The sequence below is a fragment of the Coloeus monedula genome, assembly GCF_965178545.1.
Source record: "Coloeus monedula genome assembly, chromosome: 8".
In the NCBI taxonomy this organism is placed as follows: Eukaryota; Metazoa; Chordata; class Aves; order Passeriformes; family Corvidae; genus Coloeus; species Coloeus monedula.
In genome coordinates this window covers 63,086-81,653 of record NC_138788.1, presented here as the reverse complement: position 1 = coordinate 81,653, position 18,568 = coordinate 63,086, and the positions used below count along the sequence as shown (strand labels likewise).

Sequence of the window (18,568 nt, the reverse complement as noted above, 5' to 3'; positions counted from 1 at the left end):
CCGGTCACAGCGGCGGCCGCCGCTCCGCGCATGCGCGGCTCCACGTGGGGGCCCCGCGCCCTCCGCAGCCGCGGGCCCCGCGCTCGGAGCGGCCCCGGCCGAGAGCCAGCGGGAGCAGCCGCCCGCACAGCAGCACCGAGCCACAGCGCTGCTGCTGGAGTGACAGGTGCCGGAAAAGGCCTACAACGCCGGGACGCCGCCCTGCAGCCCGGCCCGCCCCGCACCTGGGCCCAGCATCGCCGAATCAGTTAGGCTGGTGCTGCCCGAAAGATAGGCTGGACATAAATCCCCATATCCGATGCCTGTAGAGCAGGTATTTGTTTATTGCAGCGCTGGTGGTGAGGGGGATTTTTTCCTCCTAACTCATCCGCTTTTGTCAAGTGCAGTGGTGTATTTATACAGTAAATTTTGCTTAATCTTGCTCTGTCATTACAGCATCATCACGTATGCGCCAGAACTAATTTACATAGCATGATCCCATGGTTATTAGATAATTCTTTGCACTGCTCATGCACTTCCCCAGTTCGGGGGTCTTTGGGAGTCCTTGATGAAGGATTCCAAAGTCTTCTTTGCACTTGAACTTTTCAGCTTTGTCTTCGGGGCATGCGCAGTCACGGTGCTCTTCGGTCCATCTGGTCTTAACCGGCCTAAATTCTTTGTTTTGTGGCTAATTGGCTTTGGCTTGCCAATTTCTCACTAGTACTACACTTATCTAGCTCTAAAACTATACACCTGGTAAGTTTGTTTTGTTTTTGTTTTCTTTTTCTCTATTCTGCATATAAGCAACTAGTTAACTGTATACTAGTCCTTGTATAAAAAGTTATTCATATCAGGTTATATGGGTATCAGAAGTTATGATTCAGGTTATATAAGCATCAGGTTATACAGGTATAGAAGTTATGATTCAGGCTACATAAGTAAAAGCTATGATTCAGGCTATATAAGTATAGAAGGCTATGCTTCAGGTTATATTGATATTCTTCAGGTTATATAGACAAAAAGTCATGGTTTAGGTTATATTGATATTAAGGTTATATAGATATCTTATAACCCAAGCTGTATAACCACTTTGTTACTTTGACCTAAGTTACACAGACATCACTGGAAAACACCTCTGAGATTCTCAAGCCCAGCCTAGGAAGGTCCCTGCTACACCATTCTCAGTGCTCTCAGGCACAGGATGGAATTGTTGGGGTGTCCCAGGCAGGGCCAGGGGTTGGAGCTGGTGATCTGGTGAGTCCCTTCCAACTCTGGATATTCTGTGATTCTAACTCCCACCTCCAGCAGCGTCTGTTTCCCCTGGCAGAGCCCAGGCTGGGGCCCCGCACGGCAGCCAAGGTTCCACGCCCAGGAGGGGATGGGGAGGGATCAGGATCACTCCCCCAGCTGACACTCCCCACTCACCTTGTCCTACCAGCCCAGGTGAAGACATTTCCACACTGATGGTGCCTTCATCAAGTGCAGCTGCTGAAGCAGCCTCCCCCCCTCTTCCAGGGCTTCCATCTAAACCTGGCTGGTCCCAAAAGCAGCTTCCAAGGCAGTAGCAAAGGCTGTATCACCAACCATTATCAGCTCTCACCCCTCTCTGGCCCACCCAACTATTAAAGACATTAAAACGCTGCTTGGATGAGTCTTGCTCTGAGAGATTGGTGCTGACTGCTCATTGTTTTCTAGGATTTCATAAATAAACCAGTTATTTGTCCATTCCAGCAATTAAGTTGGAATCAGGGACATTCCTAAGCATTTTTTCCTTTCTCTCTAGATGTGGGTTTCAGGTAAAGGATCACCTCCTCACTAGCATAACCAGCCTTCAAAGGTGCCCTTTAAAGGCACACATTTTTGGTCACTGCCAGCTGGAAATCTTTCACAACAAAAACAGCTGGGCAAAGGCACCACAGGGAGCAAAATCCCCCTCTAACACATTCTTCAGCAGGGTGACTGAAATGCCTTAAAACCACCTCGGTCAGAAGGGGGGACTGCGGGCTGCAGCGTGACCCACAGCTGAGATTTCTCCCTGTACCCAGACCCTCACCTCAGCTCCCACTCACCCAGCAGTGCCTTGAGAAGAGCGAGCTGCGGGTGTTCTGTCCCATTTTGGGGGGCTGCTGAGATGGAAAGTGTCTCACAGGAGAAACAAACAATGACGTGAGGTGAATGTAGTCATTTCTGGTCCAGCTGTGGACGCAGATGTGTCCCCACAGCTGGCGGCACGGCCAGCACTGTGAGTGCTGCTGCGCCAGAGCAGGAAGAAGGCCAGCTTTTAGTGGAACTATCCATCAAAAAAATAAGCCTTCCTTCCCTCTCATTTTGGTCGCCTTCCAACAGAAATACAACTCCTACAACTAGCAGGAAATACTAGAGTGATATCCAAGCTTCTAGCTGAGGCATCCAGTTAAAGCCCCGTTATCCAAAGAGTCCATAACATCTAGCCAGAGGTTTAACAGCAGCTTCTGGAGATTTGACAAAACCTCACACGCTGTAGAAGCACATTCAGATTTTTTCAAGCAAGATCTGCTGCTTTCTCATCCTCTTTTGCACTACCAGATACCCTTAGGAAGTAAGGCAGGCAGTGGGGAACACCAACAAGCCGATCAGCATGGGGCTGAAGGCTCCAGCTCGTTAGATTTGATTAATGAGGCTCATGCGTGGGGTGAGGCACCCCGTACCCATCCCGCACGCAGGCTGCAGTCAGAGCCTACCTAGTTCCTTGCAGTGGCCAAGTCCTTGGTCGTGCTCACTGTCCTCTTGGAACCTTTTCCTCTCACAAGTCGCAGTGTCTCCCCCCTACACCTGTCCAGGATGGAATCAGCAGAACAAATTGGGCAGTTTCTTTACTTCAAGGTCCCCACCCTCAGTGTGAGAAACTAGGAGTCCATCATATACATAATACTCATGATTCTAACTTCGGAGAAAAGCCAGATTTGGTTAGTTTGCATCTAGAGTTTAATGATAGGGGGAAGGCTACTCATTAGCTTTCTCTTTAAAGAGGCGGTTTGTCTTTCCCCAGGCTTGTCCTAAAAAAAGGAATTTTTTTTTCCTTCCAAGAAGTTTGGTGTGGCTTGACCACAAGTTGTCAATGTGAATTTGCTGGTTTCATGTATTTAAGGCCATTAACAGTCTTACAAGGGCCAGCTGCTAGCAATTCTAATGCTCATTTCTGCTTATTGGGGGCATCTGGAAGGACACAAAACAGAAAAGAAGCAGCAAGATCAGTACTATAACCACTATTAGCCTAGAATTACATTTTCCAGCCACTTTTATGGCTTGGAAAAATCTTTTACTGACTCTTAATTTCAATATGAGTATTTTACAAGCCCAGATTAAAAAAAAATAATAATTTTAGCAACACAGGACCAAAGATTTACCTTAATCTTGTCCATGTAAGAGATGACAAGTATTTGTTCTTACTGCTTGTGTCCTCTTTGCCTTGCTCTTACTGCATCAGGAGAGTTTCAGGGATTCACTTCCTCTGCGGCCCTGCCAAAGCTCAAATTATTAAGATACAGAAAGCTGTCAGAGACACATTTGTGTGTCCAGGCTCTCAGTTCACTCCCAGGATTGTTCCCAGGATGGGGTACAATGGCTGCAAGGGACTAAAATAAACAGTTCACAGATGCAGCTCGCTCAACTCAGAGCCCAAAAATACTTACAAAGAAACAACTCAGGTGCCAAACCAACAGCTGGTATTTGTGGTTCTTGAATTAAATAATTAAGTAAGTGACAAGAAAGCCTCTGTTTCAAAATCATCCCCGTTGCTTACATGCTGCAGAAACATTTAACAGGGCAGTTAACGTGTGACCCCTCAGAGAAGGCACAAGGAATGTCTCACAGACTGCCTGGCTTCCCATGGCTCAGACAGCAGCACAAGTGCAGGCTCTCATCTTATTTTCTCCATCTTCCCATGGCACACAGGCCAGGTGGCCATGATTGGGCTAATCCAATCCATGAGGGTTTTCAGCTGCATGTAACAACAAGTGGCCAGAGCACTGCCCTGCCTTCAGAGGGGTGTCTACACTGCAGTGTGGTGCTCTGGCTTTTAATCCTCCCTTACCAACCACCTGGCTGCTGTGGGCAGAACGAGCTGGAGAGGCTGTCCCTAGATTTGATGCCTGAAGTATCTCCTCCAGCTGCTTCCATCTAAAGCCAGCTCTTCTTGCAAGATCCGTATCTGGGGGCAGGTAAGGTCAATAAATCTGTTAGTTTGTTTTAACAGCAGGGTGGATACTTCCCTTAGAGATTATATTTCAGTCCTTTATCTTATTAAGGGAAGATGTGTTTTGTCCATTAATCCAATTAGCCTGGTGGATTGATAAAGACTGGGCTTGCTCTGCTTCAGGAAGCATAAAAATAGCAGTCAAGCACAATTAAACCTAAACTTGTAAGTAACTCTGGTAACAAGAGTACTATTTCCCTGGATATTCTGTTTATTATTTTTACAAGCTACACTCTCAAATTACATGACGTGAGTTCTCGATTAGAACGGCTCAATTCATCACCAAAAAGCAACAGGCCGCCCTGAAAACATTTACTTTTCGTATGTTTATAAAATTCTCTTTGTGCTAAATATAGTCAGGTGGGCTCCAACCCAGAATAATGTTTTCAGTACTCGAGAGGAATCTGTTTGTTCACTTAAAAAGGAATGAAAATGATTTGTCATTATTCTGACGTGCCTTGGCACAGGGTGCACTCTGATCAGAGCTATTCACTGGCAAATCCAGCCGCGGGTATTTGGGTGCTGGGATACTGAGCGGCTCCAGCCTTTGGATAGATAGAGCTTCTGGCACCTTTTCCTCTTCGAGGACGAATGGTCCTTAACTTTAAACAGCGCTCCCATGCTGTGGAGACAAACCCCAGAGAAGCTAGAAGGAAGAAAGGAAAGGAAAAAGAAAGAAAGGAAGGGAAGAAGGAAAGAAAGGAAGGAAAGAAAGAGGGGAAAAGAGAGAAAGAAACGAGCAGGAACAATCTCCAGAAGTGAATCCAAGCCGGGAGCTGCGTGCCAGCAGCCTGGGCAGAACTACAGCTCCCAGCGCTCCCAGTGCGGGCAGTGACTCAGAGCCAGCAGAGTGGCTGCGCTGCTGCCGGAGGTCACCGGGATCCGGAGCCGATCCCTGCCGCTGGAGACGGCACACGGCGCAGTAAGTGGGGAAAATCCACGGGGAATGGCAGCCTGGAGCCCTCCTGCGGGCTGCACAGCCTGCGTGGAGTTCACGGAAGGCCGGGACGGCCTCTCCAGGTGGAGCCTTTGCTGTCGCCAGCTCCGAGCTGTGGGTGGTCCCAACCAGAGCCCGGCACGGTGGTTCCTAGGGAGGAAGGGGTTAAACGCCCGCACACTCGTAGTTCTGGGCAGAAGCTCCTCCCTGTGACATCCTGCTGCTCATTCCAGAGCAAAGGGCGGCGCTCCCGGTGCAGCGCCGGGGAGTTTGGCACGCCGGGCTGTGGAGGAGGGACCGCCACACGGGTGTCACACCACGAAACCCTCCTGACACGGTCTGTGTGGCAGCCGCCGTCCCCACACGTGTCTGCACCAGCGTGCCGAGCTCCCACTGCTCCCAGTGGCTTCCCCAACAGGCTTGGCTCCCCTGTGTCCCCGAGGGACCGACCCAGTCAGCTGAGACGGTGAGAAAGGGGGATCTGGGCCACGGATGTCCAAAGCCACAAGGCAGAGTCTCCACGTGCAAATAGGAGCCTGTGCTGAGGCACCTCTCAGGCTCCCATCACAGACCTTTGCTGAAGGAAGAACTCTGAGACTCTTCCTGGCACTGCTTATGTGTCTGTAACCAAGCGAACGTGACTTCCTCCGTAAAAGGCTTCGAGTTCTGTGGCTGCAAAGTGGAATGTTCCAAGTGATCATCGAGGACTGTGGACCACAGTTAATTTTTGTCTCGGGTGAATGTGGCTGTTTCCTGACATCCTGAAGCCAAGGTCAAGCTGCAGTCTGACATGGCCTGGGCTGAAAACGTGGTGGGATTCTTTGGCACAAAAAGCATTCATAGCTGGAGATGATCCCATTCAGCTGCGACTGCTGTCTCCTGTCTAACTCAGGGAATTCTCTTCCACAGCTGATCTTTTGTCTTTCACTTTCTCCTGGCATCAGTGCCTTTCCCACAGATCCACTGTGTGCTGCAGTAGGATGTGTGGTTGGACCGAGGCCATTACAACTGTGCAGGAAACCAACAAGAGAGCAGCCACCTTCTGTGCCCTTTTCCCAGGAACACAGGGATTTGGGACAGGAAGGTTTAATCAAGTCTTGTAAGCAAATTCTGTAAGACCTGTGTACACTCAGAGATGGAAACAAACTGAGGTACCTTTAAGCAATCTTAAAATGGCCTGAAATGGGGTTTGAAGTGTGACTGAAGTGATCATTTTAGAAAGCAGATTCTGCAGACTCTGAGAGGGAGATTTACCTGGTTATTGCACCTTTTAAATCAAACTTAACCTTGCAGGGCTGCTGCATTACATTTTATGCCTTTTTTTCAGGCAGGGACACCAGCTGTGGGTGTTGGTTATGGCTGTGGTTTACCAAGCACTGCACAGGAGAGTTTCCTCCCTTGTCTGCAGGTCACACTCCACCTATGTGAGAAAAATGAGGTAAGTTCTCATCTGATTCGTGAGTCCTGAGAGGCCAGAGCTCGGCACGAGCAGCCCTACCTAACTCTAACCCGGGGGGTTACTCTTTTAACAGTCCAGCCATCACACAGTAATGCACACAGTGAGCTCTGTAAATGGTAACAGCTCCCTTCACCGCTGGTAGTGACTGGTTCTCTCAGGCTGCAGCTCTGGTAATGATTGCCTGTCCTGGCTCGAGGGCTCCAGGCAGACTTGAAGTGATGCTGCTCTCCTCACTTTAAATACTGCTTCAAACAGTCTGAAAGGAGCACATGCTGACACCCTTTTCCTATGATTTTTTTTTTCCTAATGCAGCTCCAGCAGGCTGTACCCTAAGACGTGGTTTTTACCCCTCACATCAGTGTGACAGGTACAACACAATGCACATAGCCTGATGGGAACCAGATTCAACATCAGAAGTGCTCAGCAATTTGGCCAAACAGCATTTGGAGCCATCCAAATTCACAGAATATTCTGAGTTGGGAGGGGACTAAAGGGAAGATCAAGGTTTTCTGCAGCCTTTACAGAAGACCTTTTGGATTGAGAGACTGGGTTACTAATCCTCTTGCATCTCTAAACTTGAGGGTACTCACGTGGTAGGTAAGAACTGCAGTATTTTCTGCCACACAAACTTCACTAGAGGCTGCAGCCCACCAAAGAGCGACTCAGCTGTCAAAACTCTCAAAGCATGTGGAATGCCTTAAATCTGATCTGCCCATTCAGCCCCCCTGCTCTGTGCAAAATAAATGCCTCCAAATAAGCAATAATCTCAACACAATCTTCAATTCATCTTCCCAATCATTTTCTCACTGCAGATACTTAAATCAGTTAAAGGAAGATGACAGCCTTTGCAGGCAAGCCCAGGCCTCAGGAGCTTTCTACCTCTTTCACAATCTCTCCCCCTTCCTGCAGAAAGTTGGGAAGAAATATTTGGTACCACAGCTCAGTGCAGCAGGTAAGAAAGAAGTCAGTGCATCCAGAAAGCAACACCTGGTGGATCACACAGCTGAAATAAAACAGAGACACACATATCAACCCAATCTGTTCTGAGGCGATCAGGTTTAAATATTTGGGACTGTGCCTTTTGAAGAGAGAGGGCTGGCAGGAAAACAAGTAAGGTCTTACTGACAAAATTTTTTTTTGGTGTAATGTAGGAAAAGCTTTCTTTGAGAGAAAGGTATTGGCTGGTGCAGGACAAAACCAATGGACAGCTACTCCCCAAGCATTACAACATTTGGACCTTTAGCCTGACATCATCTAAACTTCCTACAGCTTAGGAGAAAAGCCAGAATTTAGGTTTCTATCTGGGCGGGATCACTTGTCTGGTCCCCTTTCACACATGGGCATTCTGCCTTGAGCTAAGATTGTCTGTGCCTTGACAATCCAGAGAACATCACAGTTACCTGGATTTGCTTCCATCACAGCTTTCTCTTGCCCTTTCCCTGCTGTTTAGAGATGAAACGGATTCTGGAGAAGCTCCCAGAGGCTGAACAGTGGCTACAGAAGTCGGTGCTGATCGGTTGTTCGGACGAGCACAGACCGCACTTCGCGCTGGATTTAGGTTGGGATGACTCCTCTTCCGTCCATGCCAGCACCAGTTTGGTGCACTGAGATGGAGGTGCTGCCAAGGCAGCATCCCTGATCCTGGAGAGAACCTGTCCTGCCAGGGCGGGCTGGGCTGAGTCTCTGTAGGAGCTGCGATGAGCGCGGCAGGTCGCAGCCACGGGCTGCACTGCTGCTCCTGGGCTGTGTGTGGCAGTAAAGGTGGGCTGGGGGCAGGCCACTGACATCTGGGAATGCTACCCCTGGTGTGGTTCACTTCCATGGGAACTCCTAGAAATTGTACACTGGAACAACAAAAGGCATAAAATTGGAATAATAGCAATAATAGCTGAAATTTATGAGATTTTTTTTTTTTTTTTTTTTTACAGGAGCCTTGGATAAGTCAGCCATTGAGTCAGAACTCCAGGGATCATTCACTGACCTACGAAAGGCTCTCTTTGTAGTGGACGGGAAGGATTCTCCTTTGCTGGCTTCGGTATTGGACAGGGCTTTTTACTTTAAGAAGCTGTGATTTCTTACATCAACCCTTCTCCTTGTCTCCCATGTTGTTTTATGATCTAATATTGTAGAAGTACCTGCTGTACACTTTCAGGAACCTAGGTACAGACACACTATAAATTACACCAGTTTTCCCAGAGTTGTGGTCCCAAAAGAAAGATGCAAGAGGAACAGACAAGTAACTTCAAAGTGACTGCAGTAATTTATGCCATTTGGCATCAGGCTGCTGCATGTTCAGAGTGAAATGTGCTGACCTTAGCAGCAATCCCAGTTTGTCCTCAGCTCAACAACTATCAGGCAAACTGGATGTCACAAACAAACTTACACATCTTCTCTCACTCACAAGCTGGTACTCTGCAGATGTCCTGTGTTTGGAAGGCCTAAGAAAAGTCCTGTGTGTGAAAATCAGCTGTCCTGACCTGTCGGGAGAAATAGCCCATGTTTCCTTTCCTGCTCTATAATGTTTGTGATGCCTGGGCTATTTTTCAAGAAGATATTCAGGGCTGGAGACTCTTTATAATAGTCCATTACAACTCCAATTATGTCCCAATAAACAACAGCTCTTGCCCACCTCCCCCAGACGTACTCAGGTTTAGAAGCAGGAAACATGGATTGCAGAATCTGCCACTTTTCAAAGCACCGCCCCTACTTCACTGACCTTTCTGAGGCTTCCAAAGATAATCAGAGTTTATCCCCACGACTGCATGCAAAGCATTATTCAGGGAGACTGCTCTGAATTATTCCTTCCCTCTAGGTATGAATAAGGTTTGTGTTCCTCTGTGTTGGCAGGCCCAGTCCCTTCTCCGGTGGCATGATTCCCACCAGTACTGCAGCAAAACTGGGCAGCCCACTCAGAAGAACGCAGCTGGCAGCAAGCGTGTCTGCCACGCCAGTGGAGTCACTTACTACCCACAGGTGAGCACAGGTGAGGGACACAGGGCTCTGTGACAACGCTGCTGGGTCACCCCGAGGGGAAGCAGGGAAAGGGATTTGTGTGCAGCTGGGTACTTTGTCTTTAGTGGTCAGCCAGTGACCCTCGACCAGCCAGGAAAAGCAAAAATTTGCACTTAACTTGTTTTGCCTGAATTTCTTCTTTTGCTCTGTGGTGCACGTGCCAGATGTCTCCAGTGGTGATCACCCTGGTGTCCGACGGGAGCCGGTGCCTCCTCGCCCGACAGCCCTCGTTTCCCCAAGGGATGTTCACGGCTCTGTCAGGCTTCTGTGACGTGGGTGAGTTCTGATCCAGCACAGTGGCCTTGGCCATGCAGGGTGTGGGGACATCAGCCAGATCCACGTTCACAGAGAAGGATGGACACACAGGTGATGTGTGTCCCCATCCCCATGTGCCCCCATCCCTGGAAGTGTTCAAGGCCAAGCTGGGTAAGCCTTGGACTAACCTGGTCTAGCAGAAGGTGTCCATGCTGATGGCAGGGGGCTGGAACTAAATGATCCTTGAAGTCCCTTTGAACCCAAACCAGTCCGTGATTCTAGGATAGCCGGGAAAAACATTAGATCTAAATAAATCAGTGTTTCTGTGCACACAGAATTCAAAGTAGCTGTTATGTGCCTGAAGGGAATGGTTATTATAGGTGTCTAGCAGTTGTTCTAGTCCCTGATAGTAAACATAAGCTTTAAACTCAGCAGGGTATAAGCCCTGATGCTTTTTAAATCCATTCTGTGGCTCATGCCGTCTGGCTTAGGAAAAAAACCTACAGACCTCTTGTTACAGGAGGGAAAACGGCTTAGAATTGTTTTGTCCACCATCTGTATGTAGGATGGGGCCAAAAATGTCTCTGGTGCCTGTGTTTATCGGAGGCTGCTGAATTTAATGGAGCATGCCGCCCACAAGCGCTTCCAGGTCAGCACGGCTGGAGCCCCCGCAGTGGCAATGAGCGTGCCTGTCCTTGCCTGACTCGGGTTGGTTCTAGGTGAGAACGTGGAGGAGACAGTGCGGCGAGAGGTGGCCGAAGAGGTGGGGCTGGAGGTGGAGTTGCTCCGCTACTCGGCTTCCCAGCACTGGCCCTTCCCCAGCAGCTGCTTAATGATCGCCTGCCACGCCCTGGTGGGAGCGCAGCGGACTGAGGTGAGCGGCTCGGGCTCCCTGAGGCATTGCACTGCCTGCCCCGGGCGGCGAAATCTCCTTCAATCGGCAGAATTTAGTTGGGAGAGCACCAGACCCTCCTTAAATGTAATTTTCCGCTGGCTTTTTCTGCAAGTGCAGAATAAACTTTGAAACAATCCTATCATCTTCTGATGCAAGGTGCCAGATTTCACTCAGGTCACTACATATACAAGCCCAGAGCCCAACACCCCTGTATTTTTATCTCTGAACTTAGCAGAGGAGGTTCCCTCACACATTTGTCATAGAACATGCAGATTCTGCCATGTTAACTACTGTGCTCAGCCACTGGTACTTTGCCATGATGGAGCAGGGTTGGTTTGTGGCTTCCCTAAGGAAGCCAGCACAACAAGTTCTGGTGCACAGTAATATCCTTCACTGGATTGGCATCAGTGTTTAATTCAAGCATGGATTTAGTGCTCTGGGCATTCCAGCATAGGGTCTCCATGGAAGCAAGAATGGACAAGGTACCACTGCCCACATTTACAGCTGATTTAAGGAACTGGTGCTCTCTGAATTCCTTTCAGATCAGTATGGACAGCCTGGAACTGGAGGAAGCCCGTTGGTTTGGCCTGGAAGAAATTGTGGAGGGTCTCAAGAGAGAGCCCAGATCTTCAAAGCAAGACGACGGTAGTTTTTTACCCTGGTTCCCTCCCAAACAGGCCATTGCTCACCAGCTGATCCGTGAGTGGGTTCAGCAGCAGAGTGCCCAGACAGCTTAGGCAGGGCTTCGAGTCTGTGATTCCACCAGAACTGTGAAAGCTCAACAGAAAAGCTTCCAGAGTCCCTGGAGGCAAGGGCTGTGTTACAGTGAGGACAGCACCACGCTGCTGGCACTCCTGCACTCAGGCACACCGACCTGCAAAGCCGTCTCTGAACTGATCTGACAGTCCCAAGTACAGTGGATCACCTCTGAGATCCTATGACTTGCAGTAAATGTACAATAAAATTCTTAGATCCAAAGCATCAAGCTTACTGTGACCAGCTGTCACTGACCCCATGGCACCAATGTCCTATTTTCCTCCATTTTTCCCATCTTGGATGGATATTGAATGCACCCTTTTTACCAGAACAGAAATAAAGGGACACTGGCACTTTCCAGTGTCCGTGTTTATATGGATCTGGAAGAGCTATCAAAAACCAGAAGAAAAGCCACTGCCTGTTTGCTCTCCCCTTCTTCTGTCTCTTCCCATTCAATCTTCCATTTTCATATAAAACCTCCAAATTTTTTTTTTTTTTTTTTTTGCGCAAATGCTAAATGCTACCTTTTCCCCACTGGTAAGACAGTTACTTCTGTCTGAAGAAAGAGAGAACAGAGCTATCTAGTGGTAGAGAGGGGAAGAGCAAAACCTACACATAAGCCAGACAATGCAAAGTTGACAGGAACTGCCACAACAGGAACTTCACTTACAACAGAGAAAAATCTTGAAAGGATCAATGCCTCTTACCCTGAGGCCAAAGTCTGTGGCTTGTCTGGAGAGCTGGTCTGATTTTACTGATGAAATGGTACCACCTCTCTGGAGGAAGAGCAACAAGGAGACCATCTGGGCAAGGAAAACTTAGTGAAAGAGATAGATGAAAGGATGTTTGATCAGCTGCTGATTCAGACTGACAGTCCTTTCTGCCTGCTTGGTCAGAGCTCAGATGCCACGACTGCAAATTCAGGTGCTTGAAGGGGGAACAGGGATGTATCACTGACTGCCACCACTGGGATTCACTGCAGCTGAGCAGTGGTAAAAATCTGCAGTTCCTGACACCTGAGCAGTAAGTAACAAAAGAAGTCTTTCACACCGTTGAGACACACTGTGCTTGCTCAGGTTACTTTTACTTCACGAGGTCAGGAGGGGATTCTTTCAGGCCATGGTGGCATAAATGAGCACCCTTCCTACCCCAACCCTCAGTCAATATACCCTACATGTCAGAGCATGTCTCTCACAGTTGTGAGTTCTGACAGTCATCCTGGTAGGAATGTGCTCTGCTACTGCCAAGGGCATTGCTTCCTGCCCTCCAGCCCTGCCAGACACACCACACCAGGTGCTCCTGCCAGAGCTCCAACACCCACTGCCATTCCATGAGGGTGAGGAGGCAGTTTTGGACGTGTTCTTTGCCACGGGATGGGATAACAGAGCCCAGAGGGTCTTTGTGTCCCTTCCAAGCCACCCCATGATTCCATGGTACCATCAGCACCTATACCAATTCCATTCTGGAAAGCCCAATTCTATTCCTCCCATTAACTCAGAATTTCTCTCTGCTCCACATCAGGCATGTGTTGCCACGTGCCACAGGCATGGGATGCCTCAGCATTGCCTGGGAATGCCACTCAAGGCTGCCCTGGTGGCCTCAGCGCTCCAAAATGCCCAGCTGGCTCCCGTTCCAGTCAGGAATGTCCCAAACAGCAGCGTGGGGTGTGCCCTCTGTCATCCCACCATTGGGGCAGCTCCCATAGAATGGGACTGACTTACTGGGTTTGGAATTCCTGGCTTAAAAGTCAGGTGGTGGAATATCCTCTCCTGGGCATATCCAGAAGACCAGAAGGCTCCCTGGAAGCCACAGGTCAGGGACAGAGTCAGATGAACGATCCTGAACTGGTTTTCAGGGGATGCATCCCCAGCCTGTGGCTGCAAAAACTCCAGAGCTGTTCCTTCCCCTTGGGACAGCCAGGGAAAACATCCCCAGCATGGATTTCTGACAGGAAAAACCTCACTGCTCCAGGCTACTTGGCTCCTCCCAAATCCAGGCCAGCACTCCAGTGAAGTAAATGTAGAGCCAAAAGTCACACTGCTGCTCAGACATCAGGTGCTGACCCACCTCATCGCCACGTTCCTCTGGCCTCCTCTGTTCATATGGGGTTTACATCCCATTCCTCCACAGAAGAATTATTTGTCAAAGTCCCCCAGACACACAGGGAAAGCTTGACCTTTCCCAAGTTCTCATTTCCCAAAGCAAACCGCCTAGGATCCCACAACAGCGTGCACTGAGACAAATGACTGCAAACTGAGACGCTGCTGTGCCGCTCCCGCCTCTCCGCGGAACCCCACACGGAGCAGCCACGGTTGCTCCGCCCGAGGTGCAGCTCGGGCAGCTGAGCAAAGCAAAACGTTACCTGTAAAGTCTTTCCACTCCACAGGACAGAGCGGTTCCCAACACAAACAACACATGATGCTACAGTGTGACACAAGGATGATTTAAAAAGCTCTCAGCAAGAAGAACAACAGCAAGGATTGACACGATGCCAAAAGAGATGACCAATGGTATGGCAACCGTGGACAGAGGAGGCTCTAAGGAGCAGAAGAAAAGACTGGAACAGTGACCTGTTCTAAGAACTGTCAGTCACAATGATCAAGATGGCTGTGAGACAGTGCCACATTCAGAATGCTCCCGATATCCTGACAATCTTACAAGCCCCAGGGCATTACAGCTCACGGCTGGAAAGGATGGATGGCAGTACAGCCGGGAACAAGGCCTCAAAAGAGATCTGACTCGGTACTTCTGATCTGTGATGCCAAGACACAGCCAAGCCCACCGTAAAAGAACAAACGAGATCGGCATCGTGCCAAGAAGAGTGAATGTTTGAGCACCTGGAGATGATGGCTGACACTTGCAATAAGCCCCCTGAGGGGAAAAGGCCTCCGAGATCTGATCCAAGGGAGAACAAAGACACAGAAGACACGCTGGACAACACAACACAGGCTGGAACTGCTCTGTCCTGCACACCCTATGGTCTGATCACAAGTAGAGCCACTCCTTTCAGCTGTCTTAAGAGGCCCCTTAGAGGACATCCCTTTCCCCTATGCTAATTTTTAAATCTCTCCTGGGAATTTCCAACCTGCTATCCTCCCATCTCTGGATCCCAGTCCCCAACTTAGCTTTTGGATGACCAGTGACATGAATCCACACTGGATACAAAACTAGTCCACCTCAGCTGTCTTGGAAGGCCCCGTGGTGGCTGGGTTAGCCTCTCCATCAGCTACAATAAAGAAAGCCAAAATCAATGCCTGAGTTTAGTAGCCAAACCCCAACAAGTCACCTACTGACCATCTGTCCTAAGTGCACCCATGTCCTTGAGCATCCCTCTTCATCCCAAGACAAAGGCTGTGGCCGTCATTATAATGGACATCTGGGTTAGCAAGAGTTATGTGGTGTTTCTGTGAGCACAGTGGGTGCATCTGTGTGCCTTAAAACACATAAATGCACCTGCTGTGCTTGCAGGTAAGCCTAAGAAGGCCTCTGAATAGACATCATTTCCTACCACACTACTTTCAAAACCTCTCCGGGCACTTCCTAACTTGATACCCTGCTCATACTCCCTCTCACAGTTGCAGTCCTCAACTTACCTATCAGAAGCCTCCAGCTCAGACATCATCTCTAACACAGCACAGGTTCCTTTTGTGGCACAATGAATCTGCTGAAAAATCTGAAGTTTCATACTTGACACAATCTGGAATTTCAAGAAGTTGCAACACTCCTAACAAAAAAAAAAAAAAAAAAAGGAAAAAGAAAAAAAGGAAATTACAAAAGCACCTTACCACCCCTGAATACTCAACCCAAAACCATGAGCTTAAATACTCCCTGCGCTCAATGCTGTCTTCTTCATGGTGTCTCCAAAACCTCTGCTGCTTTAGATGCCAAAAGCATCTCCTAAAAATACAGCCGACACAACCTGAAAGAGTGCCTTCATTAAAACAACAGACGAACTCTTACTCCACCCCAGCCCACAAACATAATGAGCTCGTGGGCCCCAGGGCTGGGGTTAATATACCCCTGGCCGGGCCCGCCTCTCGCTCCCACAATGCCCGGGAAAAGGGAGGAGGCAATTTTACCAGAAGGGATAAAAGCACTGGGAGGAGCTGCAGCTGTTTGGCTGCTCTGCCTTAAATTCCAGGTGACTAAAGGGCTCTGTAGATGCCTTCTGTTTTACTACAGCTGCATCCACTGAAAGGGTAAAAAAGCTTCTTGTTTTGGCAGCGTAGACACATGAGTTGCATGATTCCTTGTTAAGTTCTGTAATTGTTCATTAGTGACTATTGAGTAGTACTCTATACAGGACAATGGAGAGTGGAGAAGGATAGTAATAATATACATGGTGTAACTCCCGTTGGGGTCTCTAATTAAGGCTGTATTCATTATAAATAAAAAAATAAGGAGCTCTCTGGCAGCAGGAGGGTTTTGTGAGTGCTGGGCTCACTCCCTTGTGAGAGATTGGGTGCCAGTACCCAGCTAGAAGTGCCCTGAAGTACAGATTTAAATTCTTAAAATGCTGAAAAAGGGGGAGCTTCCTTCAATTGCACCCCTTAAAATGAGAGACTAGGGAGTGTTTGTCTCTACTTAAATAGATGCCATAGCAATAAATAGGTTCTCTCCTCTGAATCCCCTAAAATACTGGAAAAAGAGGGGTTTTCCTTACTTCAGGTCTCTCCAGTGATGGAAAAAGGGGGATTTCTCCCTCAATTCAAACGCTTATAAAGAAGGGACAACAGGGATTTCCCCTCAATTTAAACCTTAAGATGATGAAAATGGGGGAGTTATGCTCAATTCAAACCCATAAAATAGCATTGTCAAGGTTTTCCCTTTCAATTTAAACTGGAGAATAATGGAAAATGGGGATTCCCTGTCAAGTGATACCCCTAAGAGCATGGAAAAGGCAGGGTTTCCTTCAAGTGATACCCTTAAAATTGCAGAGGAAGGGGATTCCCCCTCAATTTAAACACAGACAATTATGGAGAAGGAAGTTTTTTCCCTCCATTTAAATCCCTTTTCTCCTCATAACCCCCCTTTTTTGGGGGGGGGGCACTGGGGAAGGGCTGCCAAGATGAAAGGGGAAAGTGGAATGTTTCCCTGGGACCCCACATGCTGCCCTGCCTGCTCAGGTGCTGCCCCTTGGCACGAGGGGTTTTCCCTGGGCATTTTCTGGGAGCAGTGCTCTGTGCCCAGGTGCCTCCGGCTGCTCCCCAGCTCCTGCCGGATGCTCCGACCATTGTCCCTGGAGGGACACTGGGGATGCCCCCATTGCCCCTCTGGACCAGCAGCTCCCTGCACAGCTGTGCCCGGGGAACCCTCGGAGAGCGGCCTCTGGCAGGAGCCGCCCCCTCCTCATCCTGGCCGCTCACACCTGGGGCTGCTGCGCCTTGGAGCAGGGGCTGAGGAGGAGAAAGGTCCTGCTGCTCCTTCCCTGCCCTGCACAGCCCTTGGTGTGCCCCTGAAACACCGGGGTGCCGGGCTTTCCTTGCTGTGGGGGACTGGGTGGTTCTTTGATCCCAGACTCTGCTCTTCCCCGGGCACGGCACATGGACAGGGGGCAGAGATGGGCCCTCAGAGGGCTTTGTTGGGTTCCCGGTTCCTCCCTCAGCTCCTCCTTCCCTCTTTTCCCTTAACTCCCGCTCCACTCTTTGCCAGTGGATTTGCCAATGTGACAGCTCAGCCTGCCAAGCTTTACTTCATCGCCTTCCACATTGTGATGGTGATAATCATTGTCAAGTAGGTTTTTTGGGATGGTTTCATCCTCTTTAGATGGAAAACGGGATCTGCCCCTGCCAGGGCAGCGCTGGTGGGCCCGGGGTCACCCATAGGAGGCAGGTGGGATGTGTTTAGAGGGATCTGCTGCATTCTTGTCCCCACTGGTTCTGCTCTGACCTGGACGGTGGGAACAAGCGGCTTTGTCCTGTGAAGGGGCTTTATCTCATGTGAAGTCCCGTATAAAGATCTGGAATGCGGGGGGCAGCCGGAGTATCCGGCTGTGCCCGGAGAGGGACGGCGCCTGGGCAGTATGTTCTGGAATAACTCCTCTTGTAACCGGAATTGTATCGCAGCACTTTTCTATGGAGCTCTATGGACCTGTGTGTGCTGAACGAAGCGGCTCTTCAGCACAATAAATTCAGCAGTTTGGAAAAACCATGGAATATCTCCGAGTTAATGATGGGAGAGGGTTGGGGCTGCTCCCTGATAACGTGCAGGGCTTGGAGGTGGGAAACGAAGATGGGGAGAGGAGAGGGGGCTGCTCCTCGTTGTCGGGGCGCCGCGGGCGCTGCGCAGCCTTCCCCTTTTACTTCCCAATTCCTCATTTTGTGCCTCCTTTTCCCTTGGGGATGTGCCCGGGCCGCATTCCAGCGGCCGCCGTGGGACAGCGCCTGCGGGCGGCGGGGTTTCCCGCGTGATTGACGGGCCCAGCGGCCAATGGGAAGGCGGGGCGGGCCGAGGGCTGGCCAATGGGGAGGCGGGGCGCGGCTGCGCGCGGCCAGTTTGAGTGGGCGGGAGCGGTCGGGGGGGACAGGCGGGCATGGACGGGCCCGGGCGGGGAGCGGGATGGGGAACGGGGGAACGGGATGGGGAACGGGGGAACGGGATGGGGAGCGGCATCGGGGGTGCCCCGTCCCCCGGAGCTGTGCGGATGCCGCGGCCGTGGGGGTGGCAGAGCCTCCGCCCGCCCCGCGCGCTTCCCACCCTCCCCGATCCCGGCCTGAGCCGGCCTCTTCCCTGCAGGGATTACGAGGCTCCGATCCGGCACTTCCGAGGGCCCGAGCCCCTGGAGCCGTGGTTCGGCTGAGCACGGCCCTGTCTCGGGGTGCCCCATCCCTGCCCCGCTGTTGCCCCGTCCCTGCCGCATCCCTGCCCCGTCCCTGTCCCATCCCTGCCGCATCCCTGCCCCGCTGTTGCCCCGTCCCTGGCTCGGAGCTGACTCTGGAATGGTTTGCAGGTACCTGCAGTGGGCAAGGGAATGTCTCCCGCTCCCAGAGAAGCAGAGCCGCTGGCCCGGGCTCCTGGAGGAGCTGCTGAAGGTGTTCGTGG

The 18,568-nt window shown here is 50.3% G+C and overlaps 1 protein-coding gene across 4 annotated transcripts; it reads left to right on the top strand.

The window, feature by feature from the left end:
- The first annotated feature begins 66 nt into the window (after nt 1-66).
- NUDT13 (nudix hydrolase 13) lies at nt 67-11,745 on the top strand. 4 transcript variants are annotated; one of them, XM_082285763.1, is made up of 9 exons: nt 67-313; nt 6,478-6,588; nt 7,422-7,561; nt 8,060-8,167; nt 8,538-8,644; nt 9,457-9,582; nt 9,786-9,897; nt 10,596-10,750; nt 11,314-11,745. In XM_082285763.1, exons 2-9 carry the CDS (start codon nt 6,506-6,508, stop codon nt 11,506-11,508), a joined length of 1,026 nt encoding a protein of 341 aa, XP_082141889.1. In that variant the 5' UTR covers nt 67-313; nt 6,478-6,505; the 3' UTR covers nt 11,509-11,745. The 4 variants fall into 4 exon arrangements, with proteins under 4 accessions (XP_082141889.1, XP_082141891.1, XP_082141890.1 ...); XM_082285765.1 differs by lacking the exon at nt 67-313 and adding an exon at nt 4,121-4,178; XM_082285764.1 differs by lacking the exon at nt 67-313 and adding an exon at nt 5,055-5,135.
- Nucleotides 11,746-18,568: the final 6,823 nt, after the last annotated feature.